Raw genomic sequence first — 12500 nt, 5'->3', positions numbered from 1 at the left:
TTTAGTGGTAGTATTGTTGTTGTAGTTGTATTATAGTGAGTTTTAGTGGATGTGTTGTTGTTGTTGTTGTTGTATTATAGTGAGTTTTAGTGGTAGTGTTGTTGTTGTTGTTGTCTCATAGTGAGTTTTAGTGGATGTGTTGTTGTTGTTGTTGTCTCATAGTGAGTTTTAGTGGATGTGTTGTTGTTGTTGTTGTCTTATAGTGAGTTTTAGTGGTAGTGTTGTTGTTGTTGTTGTTGTTGTCTCATAGTGAGTGTTAGTGGATGTGTTGTTGTTGTCTCATAGTGAGTTTTAGTGGATGTGTTGTTGTTGTTGTTGTCTCATAGTGAGTTTTAGTGGATGTGTTGTTGTTGTCTCATAGTGAGTTTTTAGTGGTAGTGTTGTTGTTGTTGTCTCATAGTGAGTTTTAGTGGATGTGTTGTTGTTGTCTCATAGTGAGTTTAGTGGTAGTGTTGTTGTTGTTGTCTCATAGTGAGTTTTAGTGGATGTGTTGTTGTTGTCTCATAGTGAGTTTTAGTGGTAGTGTTGTTGTTGTTGTTGTTGTCTTATAGTGAGTTTTAGTGGATGTGTTGTTGTTGTTGTTGTTGTCTCATAGTGAGTTTTAGTGGATGTGTTGTTGTGTCTCATAGTGAGTTTTAGTGGTAGTGTTGTTGTTGTTGTTGTATTATAGTGAGTTTTAGTGGATGTGTTGTTGTTGTTGTTGTTGTTGTATTATAGTGAGTTTTAGTGGATGTGTTGTTGTTGTTGTATTATAGTGAGTTTTAGTGGTAGTGTTGTTGTTGTTGTTGTCTCATAGTGAGTTTTAGTGGATGTGTTGTTGTTGTCTTATAGTGAGTTTTAGTGGTAGTATTGTTGTTGTTGTTGTTGTATTATAGTGAGTTTTAGTGGGTGTGTTGTTGTTGTTGTTGTATTATAGTGAGTTTTAGTGGTAGTGTTGTTGTTGTTGTTGTCTTATAGTGAGTTTTAGTGGATGTGTTGTTGTTGTTGTTGTTGTTGTTGTTGTATTATAGTGAGTTTTAGTGGTAGTGTTGTGGTTGTTGTTGTCTCATAGTGAGTTTTAGTGGATGTGTTGTTGTTGTCTCATAGTGAGTTTTAGTGGATGTGTTGTTGTTGTTGTCTCATAGTGAGTTTTAGTGGATGTGTTGTTGTTGTTGTTGTTGTTGTATTATATTGAGTTTTAGTGGTAGTGTTGTTGTTGTCTTATAGTGAGTTTAGTGGTAGTGTTGTTGTTGTTGTCTCATAGTGAGTTTTAGTGGTAGTGTTGTTGTTGTTGTTGTCTCATAGTGAGTTTTAGTGGATGTGTTGTTGTTGTTGTTGTTGTCTCATAGTGAGTTTTAGTGGATGTGTTGTTGTTGTTGTCTCATAGTGAGTTTTAGTGGTAGTATTGTTGTTGTAGTTGTATTATAGTGAGTTTTAGTGGATGTGTTGTTGTTGTTGTTGTTGTATTATAGTGAGTTTTAGTGGTAGTGTTGTTGTTGTTGTTGTCTCATAGTGAGTTTTAGTGGATGTGTTGTTGTTGTTGTTGTCTCATAGTGAGTTTTAGTGGATGTGTTGTTGTTGTTGTTGTCTTATAGTGAGTTTTAGTGGTAGTGTTGTTGTTGTTGTTGTCTCATAGTGAGTGTTAGTGGATGTGTTGTTGTTGTCTCATAGTGAGTTTTAGTGGTAGTGTTGTTGTTGTTGTTGTCTCATAGTGAGTTTTAGTGGATGTGTTGTTGTTGTTGTCTCATAGTGAGTTTTAGTGGTAGTGTTGTTGTTGTTGTCTCATAGTGAGTTTTAGTGGTAGTGTTGTTGTTGTTGTTGTCTCATAGTGAGTTTAGTGGATGTGTTGTTGTTGTTGTCTCATAGTGAGTTTTAGTGGTAGTGTTGTTGTTGTCTCATAGTGAGTTTTAGTGGTAGTGTTGTTGTTGTTGTTGTCTCATAGTGAGTTTTAGTGGATGTGTTGTTGTTGTCTCATAGTGAGGTTTAGTGGTAGTGTTGTTGTTGTTGTTGTCTCATAGTGAGTTTTAGTGGATGTGTTGTTGTTGTTGTTGTCTCATAGTGAGTTTTAGTGGATGTGTTGTTGTTGTCTCATAGTGAGTTTTAGTGGTAGTGTTGTTGTTGTTGTTGTCTTATAGTGAGTTTTAGTGGATGTGTTGTTGTTGTCTCATAGTGAGTTTTAGTGGTAGTGTTGTTGTTGTTGTTGTTGTCTCATAGTGAGTTTTAGTGGATGTGTTGTTGTTGTTGTTGTTGTCTCATAGTGAGTTTTAGTGGTAGTGTTGTTGTTGTTGTTGTCTCATAGTGAGTTTTAGTGGATGTGTTGTTGTTGTTGTTGTCTCATAGTGAGTTTTAGTGGTAGTGTTGTTGTTGTTGTTGTCTCATAGTGAGTTTTAGTGGATGTGTTGTTGTTGTGGGTGTGAACAGAGGAGAGAGTTCCCACGCTCATTAGCTGGCTCATTAATCTGGCGGTTAGTCGGGCTGATCAGAGGTCAGGAGTGAGGTCATCAGATATTTATAGATCCGAGGTGAGCTCCAGGGATTCTCCTTCAGTCAGACGGCGGAGTGGAGAGAGTCACTCAGCGGGTTTCCCAGAGGAAGCGCTGAGTGCGGCGAGGAGGTGCAGCCCGGCGGGACGAGCTGCTCGGCTGACTCTCTCTTAATGATCACGCTCGGTTAAATGAGCGGTCTGCAGCTCGTTTCATGGCGGGGAAACAGGAAGGGGAGTTTTTTATGATGCTCTGAGGGGAGACGTTTAAAGACAGAAAGAAGTCGTTCTAATGAAAGAGCTGCTGGCACGGAGGGGAAGATGAAAAGAAAATCAGATATTATTTGTTGTTTTACGGCGTAAACTCGGGGGGGGGGGGGGGGGGGGGGCGACTCTGCTTCTTTAGAGTTCAGACTTTAATGAGCCCTGAAAATACTTAAACTCTAAACTCTTAAAGTAAACGTCCACTAAACTCGTCACTCTTTGTTTTCTCCTCCATTACTCGCCCAAATTAAAGGAGGCTTTAATTTGTGTGTGATCGTCTTCATCACCTTTGGGACCAGTTCAAAGCGGTGCATCAGCGGTCCAAAGTCAGAGCCGGGGCGTGTTAATGGGAACCTTTTAAAGTCCAAGCCCCCCGGAGGAGCAGGAGGGATAATGAAGGTGGGAAAAGTTCCTCGCCTCCTTAAAGCTGCTGTCAGAGCGCCCTCGAGTACTAAACTTTCAGCTGCTCCAGTGGGACGCACGGAAATGGAAAACAAAAGTGCACCACACACAAACCACTTTGTCTTCAAAACAGGTGAGAAGAATTTAAAGGAAGAATGTGAGACTGTGATGGGGTCCTCTTTCAATCCACCCAAAAATCTTAAAAACAGGCGTAGTCGCAGACCTCCGGCCTCCCAAAGTGCAGTGATCGATATTTACAAAAATGCAAAAACAGGAAAAAATGGTATTTAGACTGTTTAAACTATTTCCAAAAACAAAATCTACATAACTCAGCAAACAATACGGTACTTAAAAAAAACATGTTACCTTCGCTGTAACCATCCTAGACTGCTTGAAAGCAGCAAGCAGCCATCTTTTAAACATAAGAAGCCCCTCCCACTGGGCGTTATAAATTGCCTAACATTTGAAAGAAAATTATCTCATGAATGAGTAATTTACACTCTGTTAAACTAAGATGGTCTACTCACCCCTAAATTACCCATTCTCCTCCATATTTTAGTACCACCACTGTAATGTATCGGTGGCGATACTTTCAAAACAAACATTTAATTAATCAATCAATCATGTGATCACCATCTGCCTATTTAGTATGCGGAAATGGGCCGCCTCTGTTTGGCACAAACGGGACACCGCGGAGCGCATATGACTCACACCACCGGTGATACCACTCTGAATCTGTAGATATATGTATGAAACTAAAAAGAGAGCTTTCAAGTGTGCACCTTTAATCGTGCTGTGAAACAGAGAGGGAAAGGAGGATGATGGTGTGATTTGCTGCGTGATTATAGGCTCACTGGCTGAAGGAAAAGTTTGGTGGAAGTGTGTGTGTCGGTGTGTGTTGGTGTGTGTTGGTGTGTGTTGGTGTGTGTTGGTGTGTGTGCTGACTGCAGTCAGTGACAGAGCCGACTTTTTGATCCAGTAGATGAGCTCCAGCATGAAACCAAAACAAACTTCCTGTTTGGCCACGCCTCCTCCATACTGAAACCTCCACTCTCCTCCAGAGACACACCTCCTCCAGAGACACACCTCCACTCTCCTCCAGAGACACACCTCCACCTCCACTCTCCTCCAGAGACACACCTCCACTCTCCTCCAGAGACACACCTCCACCTCCACTCTCCTCCAGAGACACACCTCCACCTCCACTCTCCTCCAGAGACACACCTCCACCTCCACTCTCCTCCAGAGACACACCTCCACCTCCACTCTCCTCCAGAGACACACCTCCACTCTCCTCCAGAGACACACCTCCACTCTCCTCCAGAGACACACCTCCTCCAGAGACACACCTCCACCTCCACTCTCCTCCAGAGACACACCTCCACCTCCACTCTCCTCCAGAGACACACCTCCTCCAGAGACACACCTCCACCTCCACTCTCCTCCAGAGACACACCTCCACCTCCACTCTCCTCCAGAGACACACCTCCGCTCTCCTCCAGAGACACACCTCCACTCTCCTCCAGAGACACACCTCCACTCTCCTCCAGAGACACACCTCCGCTCTCCTCCAGAGACACACCTCCGCTCTCCTCCAGAGACACACCTCCACTCTCCTCCAGAGACACACCTCCACCTCCACTCTCCTCCAGAGACACACCTCCACCTCCACTCTCCTCCAGAGACACACCTCCACTCTCCTCCAGAGACACACCTCCACTCTCCTCCAGAGACACACCTCCACCTCCACTCTCCTCCAGAGACACACCTCCACTCTCCTCCAGAGACACACCTCCACCTCCACTCTCCTCCAGAGACACACCTCCACCTCCACTCTCCTCCAGAGACACACCTGCACTCTCCTCCAGAGACACACCTCCACTCTCCTCCAGAGACACACCTCCACCTGCACTCTCCTCCAGAGACACACCTCCACTCTCCTCCAGAGACACACCTCCACTCTCCTCCAGAGACACACCTCCACCTCCACTCTCCTCCAGAGACACACCTCCACTCTCCTCCAGAGACACACCTCCACTCTCCTCCAGAGACACACCTCCACTCTCCTCCAGAGACACACCTCCACTCTCCTCCAGAGACACACCTCCAACCCCCCCTCCACTAGAGTTCAGTCGAAGGAGTTAAGTGCAATCAAAGGACAAAATTGTCCTTGTCTCGAGCATAGACTGTAAAAATAATGGACGGGACAAGGTCCTCGGTCTAGTGAAGCTTTTATTTTTATTTATCTTTTATTTATTTATTTTATTTATTTATCTTTTTTTTATTTATTTATAATGTAGAGGCAGTAGAGGGTCTGTATTGTGATGTAAACACATGTGGATGTAGTTTGAGGCCGTGCTGGGTGAAGGGGACTGACCTGGGCGCTCTCTGTGATGGCGTCGGCCTGCTGGGCGCTGAGGTGGCTCAGGACGTCTGTGGGCTCCCTCTCACACGGGTCGTGAACTCCTGGACCTCCTGAGAAAAAACCACGTCAGAGAGAGTGACTCAGAGAAACCTCAGACACCGTGGGCTCTGCTTCCTAATCCACGACTCCCGCTGTGCACGCCGTGCACGCTCTGAACGCTGTGAACGCTGTGAACGCTCTGAACGCTGTGAACGCTGTGAACGCTGTGAACGCTGTGAACGCTCTGAACGCTCTGAACGCTGTGCACGCTGTGAACGCTGTGAACGCTCTGAACGCTCTGAACGATGTGCTCGCTCTGAACGCTCTGAACGCTCTGAACGCTGTGAACGCTGTGAACGCTGTGAACGCTGTGAACGCTCTGAACGCTCTGAACGCTCTGAACGCTGTGAACGCTGTGAACGCTGTGAACGCTCTGAACGCTGTGAACGCTGTGAACGCTGTGAACGATGTGCTCGCTCTGAACGCTCTGAACGCTCTGAACGCTCTGAACGCTCTGAACGCTCTGAACGCTCTGAACGCTGTGAACGCTGTGAACGCTGTGAACGCTGTGAACGCTCTGAACGCTCTGAACGCTGTGAACGCTCTGAACGCTGTGAACGCTGTGAACGCTGTGAACGATGTGCTCGCTCTGAACGCTGTGAACGCTGTGAACGCTGTGAACGATGTGCTCGCTCTGAACGCTGTGAACGCTCTGAACGCTCTGAACGATGTGCTCGCTCTGAACGCTCTGAACGCTGTGAACGCTGTGAACGCTCTGAACGATGTGAACGCTCTGAACGCTGTGAACGCTGTGAACGCTCTGAACGCTCTGAACGCTCTGAACGCTGTGAACGCTCTGAACGCTCTGAACGCTGTGAACGATGTGAACGCTCTGAACGCTCTGAACGCTGTGAACGCTGTGCACGCTCTGAACGCTGTGAACGCTCTGAACGCTGTGAACGCTGTGAACGCTCTGAACGCTCTGAACGCTCTGAACGCTCTGAACGCTCTGAACGCTCTGAACGATGTGAACGCTGTGAACGATGTGAACGATGTGCACGCTCTGAACGCTCTGAACGCTCTGAACGCTGTGAACGCTGTGAACGCTGTGAACGATGTGAACGCTGTGAACGATGTGCACGCTCTGAACGCTGTGAACGCTGTGAACGCTGTGAACGCTGTGAACGCTCTGAACGCTCTGAACGCTCTGAACGCTCTGAACGATGTGAACGCTGTGAACGATGTGAACGCTGTGAACGATGTGCACGCTCTGAACGCTCTGCACGCTCTGAACGCTCTGAACGCTGTGAACGCTGTGAACGATGTGAACGCTGTGAACGATGTGCACGCTCTGAACGCTCTGAACGATGTGAACGCTGTGAACGATGTGAACGCTCTGAACGCTCTGAACGCTGTGAACGCTGTGAACGCTGTGAACGCTGTGAACGCTCTGAACGCTCTGAACGCTCTGAACGCTGTGAACGCTCTGAACGCTCTGAACGCTCTGAACGCTGTGAACGCTGTGAACGATGTGCACGCTCTGAACGCTCTGAACGCTCTGAACGCTCTGAACGCTCTGAACGATGTGAACGCTGTGAACGATGTGCACGCTCTGAACGCTCTGAACGATGTGCTCGCTCTGAACGCTGTGAACGATGTGCACGCTCTGAACGCTCTGAACGCTCTGAACGCTCTGAACGCTCTGAACGCTCTGAACGATGTGAACGCTGTGAACGATGTGAACGCTGTGAACGATGTGCACGCTCTGAACGCTCTGAACGATGTGCTCGCTCTGAACGCTGTGAACGCTCTGAACGCTCTGAACGATGTGCTCGCTCTGAACGCTCTGAACGATGTGAACGCTCTGAACGCTCTGAACGCTCTGAACGCTCTGAACGCTGTGAACGATGTGAACGTTCTGAACGCTCTGAACGCTCTGAACGATGTGAACGTTCTGAACGCTCTGAACGCTCTGAACGATGTGAACGCTCTGAACGCTCTGAACGATGTGAACGTTCTGAACGCTCTGAACGCTCTGAACGATGTGAACGCTCTGAACGCTCTGAACGATGTGAACACTCTGAACGATGTGAACGCTCTGAACGAAGCCTCATCAATGATTCAAAGACGTTCAGGGATCAAGCTGCCAATTCAGAGGGAAAATATGAACCACTTTTTAAAACCCAATCACATCCTCACAAAGAGCCGCTGTGCACGCATCCAACATGAGAGCTGAAGGTCGATCGCATAATAGAAAAACAGAGAGAACGGAGGATCTGTAAACACATCTGTAAACCACATCTGTAAACACATCTGTAAACACATCTGTAAACACATCTATCTTTAGTACAGCTGAAACATTTCTCATTCAGGGAAACACAAAGAAACCCTCTGAGAAGAAACACTCATTCTGGAAAAAGTCCACGTCTGACTTTTACAAAATGAAATGCGAGTCATCGTGATTTTAAAGTGTTCATGTTGGGACGCTCCCCGGGAGCCTGGAGGGAGTCTGCAGCTTATCTCTGAATCATTAATGCAGCTTTGAGTACTCAGAGACTGAGCTGGTGTCGACACTCTGCAGTCTGAAGAGCATTAACCTTTAAGAAAACAGCTGAACCCCGGAGCAGTCCTCAAACTCCTTTATTCATGTTTCTCCTCGTTGAGGTCGGCTAAAGGTTCAACACTGAGACACTTTTTAACACAACTTGTTTTGTAAAGATCGACAGAACAGAAAAGTAACAAAGCTGTTAAGAAACTTCAGATTTATTTTTAACCAAAATCTGCTTTCAAAATGTGTCACTTCATTGGGCTGTCTTCTAAGCACAGGCTCTCATTACCAGACTACCAGACTTTTGCAGACGTTGAGCCACAGCAGCTTCAGATTCTTTAACTTCAGACAGAAAAAATGTCATCTAAAAATGATGTCTAAGCTAAGGGGACACCACATGCTGCCTTCAGGAGAACATAACAACAATTAAAAACAGACTCCTTTAAGGATTTATTTGAACTCCTTCCTCCTCTGAAAACTGACCATGTTAGAGAACAAAACAGTTAAAGCTTTTAAACACTTACTGAACGACATGTTGAGCGGCTGTGTTTGTATCAGCTGTGTCTCCTCCTCTCTCTGCTTTAATGATGTGAAAACATAAACCCTGTCTGCAGTCTGCAGGATGTTAAGCTCTCTGAGGGTCTGACCGAGCTGTGAGGACCCCCCGCTGAGTCCTGCACATCGAACAGAGTCAGTGGGCAGCACGACTTGTGTTGGAGTCTACTACACAACTTTCCCTGCAGGCTGAGAGCTCGACTAGCGTCCTGTAGACAGACGGGACTAAAAGAGCTGCACAGAAAACTGACCGTTGTAGACTTTAATGAATACGATATAGTCACACAGGAAAACAGTTTAAACCTATTTCTTTGAGCATGCCTTGCCATAAAGCTGATTTTGATTCTGATAAATAAACAAAGATAACATTGAAAATGTTTCAGTGTAGCAGGACTGTTTTCTTTCTATGAATTGCCTCTTAACTTTTCTCTATCTCGGCAGGTCGCCTCAGTTTCCTCATGCTGTAACCCTGGACTCTGTGTGTGATCTCGAGCACTGACCTGGCAGCAGAATCCCCGAGGCGATGCACTCCATGACTCGCCGCAGGGCCTCACCTGGACCCAACGGCCGGTTACAGGTGGCGATGGCTTTTTTCACAGATCAGCTCCAGAGGCTGCAGAGGACGACACATACACACCAGGTGAGAAAAGCTTCATATCTTTAAACTAAATGTTTTCTGGTTCTTATGATTGTGCAGCTGTCCTCTTACCCATCCTTTGAGCGGCCTCCACCCCGCCTGTCTGTTGCACATGTCTCTGAGATCCTCAGGACGATGACGCAGGATTTGAGATCTGTGACTCTGGCCTGAGGGGAGACGCAGACAAAAGAGAGAATATGAACCTGACAGGAGTCTGACAGAGCAGAGTGTGCTCGTGACACTCTACACACTCTGACATATCAGCTCTTTCTCAGGACCCCTGAACTGTCAACATGCTGCTCATACCAGCGTCAGCGAGGGGAAAAACGTTCTATTCAACTTTATCTGCTTATTAAGTTGAAACCTTTAAACAGGTGGAGCTTAAAATATGGAAACAAACACTTTAGAAATCTATCTATTAAAATGTTGATTCCAACTTCAGATACAGAATGATTCCTCACAGCGTTTTCACATCAGGCACGATTGTTTTGCACCACGGCCCGAGCACGACCCCCCCCCCCCCCCCCCCCGCTGGTCTGCGTTCACATCAGTAACATCGTTCTGTACCTGAGTACACCTGTGTATGTCACAGTCTGATACAGCAGGGGGCAGTATGCACATACTTTGTTATTTGCTTCTAAGAAAAAAAGTAGTAACCATGGCAACCACTCGCAGACTGAGTCCATCCTGCTAACTGAGATGTTTTTGTTATTCTGAGACGTCCACCTCGACCCTCTTCCTACGTCCCACGTCTAGCGTGCAGCTCAGAGGAGGGAACGGGCCGTGCAGCACAGACACTAAATGATTTTCATTGGACCACAGATTTTTTGATTTATGTTTTCACGGCTTGTTCCTGCAACCTGTGCGCAGCTGAGAGCGTATCGGCTGTGCACGAGTCACCCTGTTGGTCTGTTCTTGTTTCTCTTAGTTTGACTCTATACCGACTTCCTGAGGGGAGGAGCTGAAGGTCAACGTTTACAGGGTGGGAGGAGTCACATCCTCTGTACCTGTCTGCTGTTCAGGGATTCTGGGTTTAGCTGTGACCCCGCGATCAGCCTACTGGACCAAACAGAGCGAGAACGCAGCCGATATGTCGCTGATTGTTTACTTATGGCGGCTAAATCTGCAGCACACTGCTGGAAAGGAACATAAAAACAGTTTATATCTTTAAAAAACTAAGAAAACAAACCTCACAGAGCTGCTGTGAGAAGAAGAACAGAAGATAAGCTCATGAAGAATAAAGATGGACGTTTGTTTTTATGGACGGTGGATGAAGAAGAACGTCACTAATTGTATCTTCAGATATGAGAGAGGAGGTGGAGGGCTGCAGGTCGTTTCTGAGTGTGATGAATCCTCTCTGCAGAGCTTCACTCTCCTCTCAAATACTTTACATTCAGCTCTCCTTCCCCGAGGGGAGACGCTCGCTGCTTCACCTTCACTCGCAGAGGAGGACAGCTCCGAGCTCAGGCTCACAGCTCCAACCTGACGAGTTCAACAACGTCCACGTGACCTTCAACAACGTCCACGTGACCTTCAACAACGTCCACGTGACCTTCAACAACGTCCACGTGACCTTCAGAGCTCCCTCTGTACTGTCTTCTAGCTGCACAGACAGACTCCATCTTGTTCTCCTCTCTGGTAGTTTATGTTTTTCTTTCTATATTTATGCAGAAAATGTTCTTTTTTTATCCCTTTTGAAGGCTTAAGAGGCTCTCATGTAAATGTCTAAAGGTCAAAGGTCAAAGATATCTTTATTGTCCCCACATTAAGATCTCTTAACGACGCTGTTGATGTCACCAAAATATTCCTCGTATTTTTGTCTCCAGCGGGTCGTGTCCTGTACTCTCATCCTCCTCGTGTTGAGTCCAGACAAAGTAGGAGGGCGAGCGTCCTCCGTTTGACGCTCACAGTGAAGAGAACAAAGAATCTCAAATATGAAACATTTAGCTGCTTTCTCTCTCCACCCGGAGGTTTCTCCTCCAGCCTCCTCGTGTTTATCCTGCAGAAAGTCAGAGTGAGCTGATGTGAGAACACAGCAGGATATAATCAGGAGAATTCACCTGGAGCCAGTGGGAGGGGCCAGTGGGAGGGGCCAGTGGGAGGGGGTGGTGACCTTTATTCCCTGTGATGGCTGCACGACCATAGACTGTCTGCACGCCACCTCTACATCTCCGTGCTCTAATCAACCTGCTGCTGCATGTTTTCCTGTTCTCCAGGATGTTCTTCTCCTCTCTCTAGTTCACTTTGAGATTCTCTTCAACTACACGTAGCATTGATACAAAGACACATATTCTCATCATAGAGTCCTATGGAGGACTCTGATAATCTCTCCGCTACATCCCTCGATGTATTTGTCACGTCTTACCTCAGGAGACTCCGCCCCCTCCTGTCTGACAGAGATAGTCTCCCGCTGTGAGGTGCATGTGATCATATCTGGATCCGTCCTCCTGGAATCATCTGGATATGTTCAGGAGTGCGTGTGCAGCTGTACAGTAAGCGACGGAGCAGGTCAGTCATACGGCGGTCGTTGTCAACTGACTGTTGTCATGGAGACAGGACGACTGAGCACCATCGTTCCAGAGTGCACAGCCAGCGCCGTTCTGCCCGTAAAGAAACATGAGGTGGACACCGGGCCGTAGAGGTGACTCAGGATGTTTGAACACCCTGGATGACTGTGATTGGATGAAACTGGAGACACAGCCGCTCGTCTTCATTAATGTTTCCAAACATGTCGCCCGCTGCACCTTTATCTTTAATCATTTATGACAGAGTGAGGGATATTAAAGGTGTTCGTGTCATCGCCAGCTGTGCTCACCTGGAACCATTTAGCGTGTCGGAGCGACGCCAGCGCAGCCCGACACTTCTCTGCCGGTCCAGGACGTCCTCTTCATCATCCTCCTCTTCCTCCTTCTTCTTCTTCTTCACTTTTCTGTCGTCTTCTTCTGAAAAAAGAACAACATTGAGTTTCTGACCTCAGACCTCTCTCTCTCTCTCTCTCTCTTTCTCTCCTCCTCTCTTTCTCTCTCTCTCTGTCTCTCTCTCTGTCTCTCTCTCTCTGTCTCTCTCTCTCTTTCTCTCTCTCTCTGTCTCTCTCTCTCTCTCTCTGTCTCTCTCTCTCTCTCTCTGTCTCTCTCTCTCTCTCTCTGTCTCTCTGTCTCTCTCTCTCTCTGTCTCTGTCTCTCTCTCTCTTTCTCTCTCTCTCTCTCTCTCTCTCTGTCTCTCTCTCTCT

The 12500-nt window shown here is 46.8% G+C and overlaps 1 protein-coding gene across 1 annotated transcript in view; it reads right to left on the bottom strand.

The window, feature by feature from the left end:
• LOC109979889 (spermatid perinuclear RNA-binding protein) overlaps nucleotides 1-12244 on the bottom strand; it is a 19489-nt gene extending 7245 nt beyond the window's left edge. The window contains exons 1-4 of the mRNA XM_065952282.1: nucleotides 12087-12244; nucleotides 9344-9438; nucleotides 9135-9247; nucleotides 5505-5602 (exon numbers count right to left, since the gene is read on the bottom strand). Coding sequence (XP_065808354.1) covers nucleotides 5505-5602; nucleotides 9135-9168 — 132 coding nt within the window. The 5' untranslated portion in view covers nucleotides 9169-9247; nucleotides 9344-9438; nucleotides 12087-12244. The remainder of the gene's footprint in view (nucleotides 1-5504; nucleotides 5603-9134; nucleotides 9248-9343; nucleotides 9439-12086) is intronic.
• Between the last annotated feature and the right edge of the window lie 256 nt (nucleotides 12245-12500).

This window comes from Labrus bergylta, unplaced genomic scaffold (assembly GCF_963930695.1).
Source record: "Labrus bergylta unplaced genomic scaffold, fLabBer1.1 SCAFFOLD_217, whole genome shotgun sequence".
NCBI classification, from domain to species: Eukaryota; Metazoa; Chordata; class Actinopteri; order Labriformes; family Labridae; genus Labrus; species Labrus bergylta.
The sequence above is the reverse complement of the archived record's forward strand: the minus strand, read 5'-3'. Positions and strand labels throughout refer to the sequence as shown.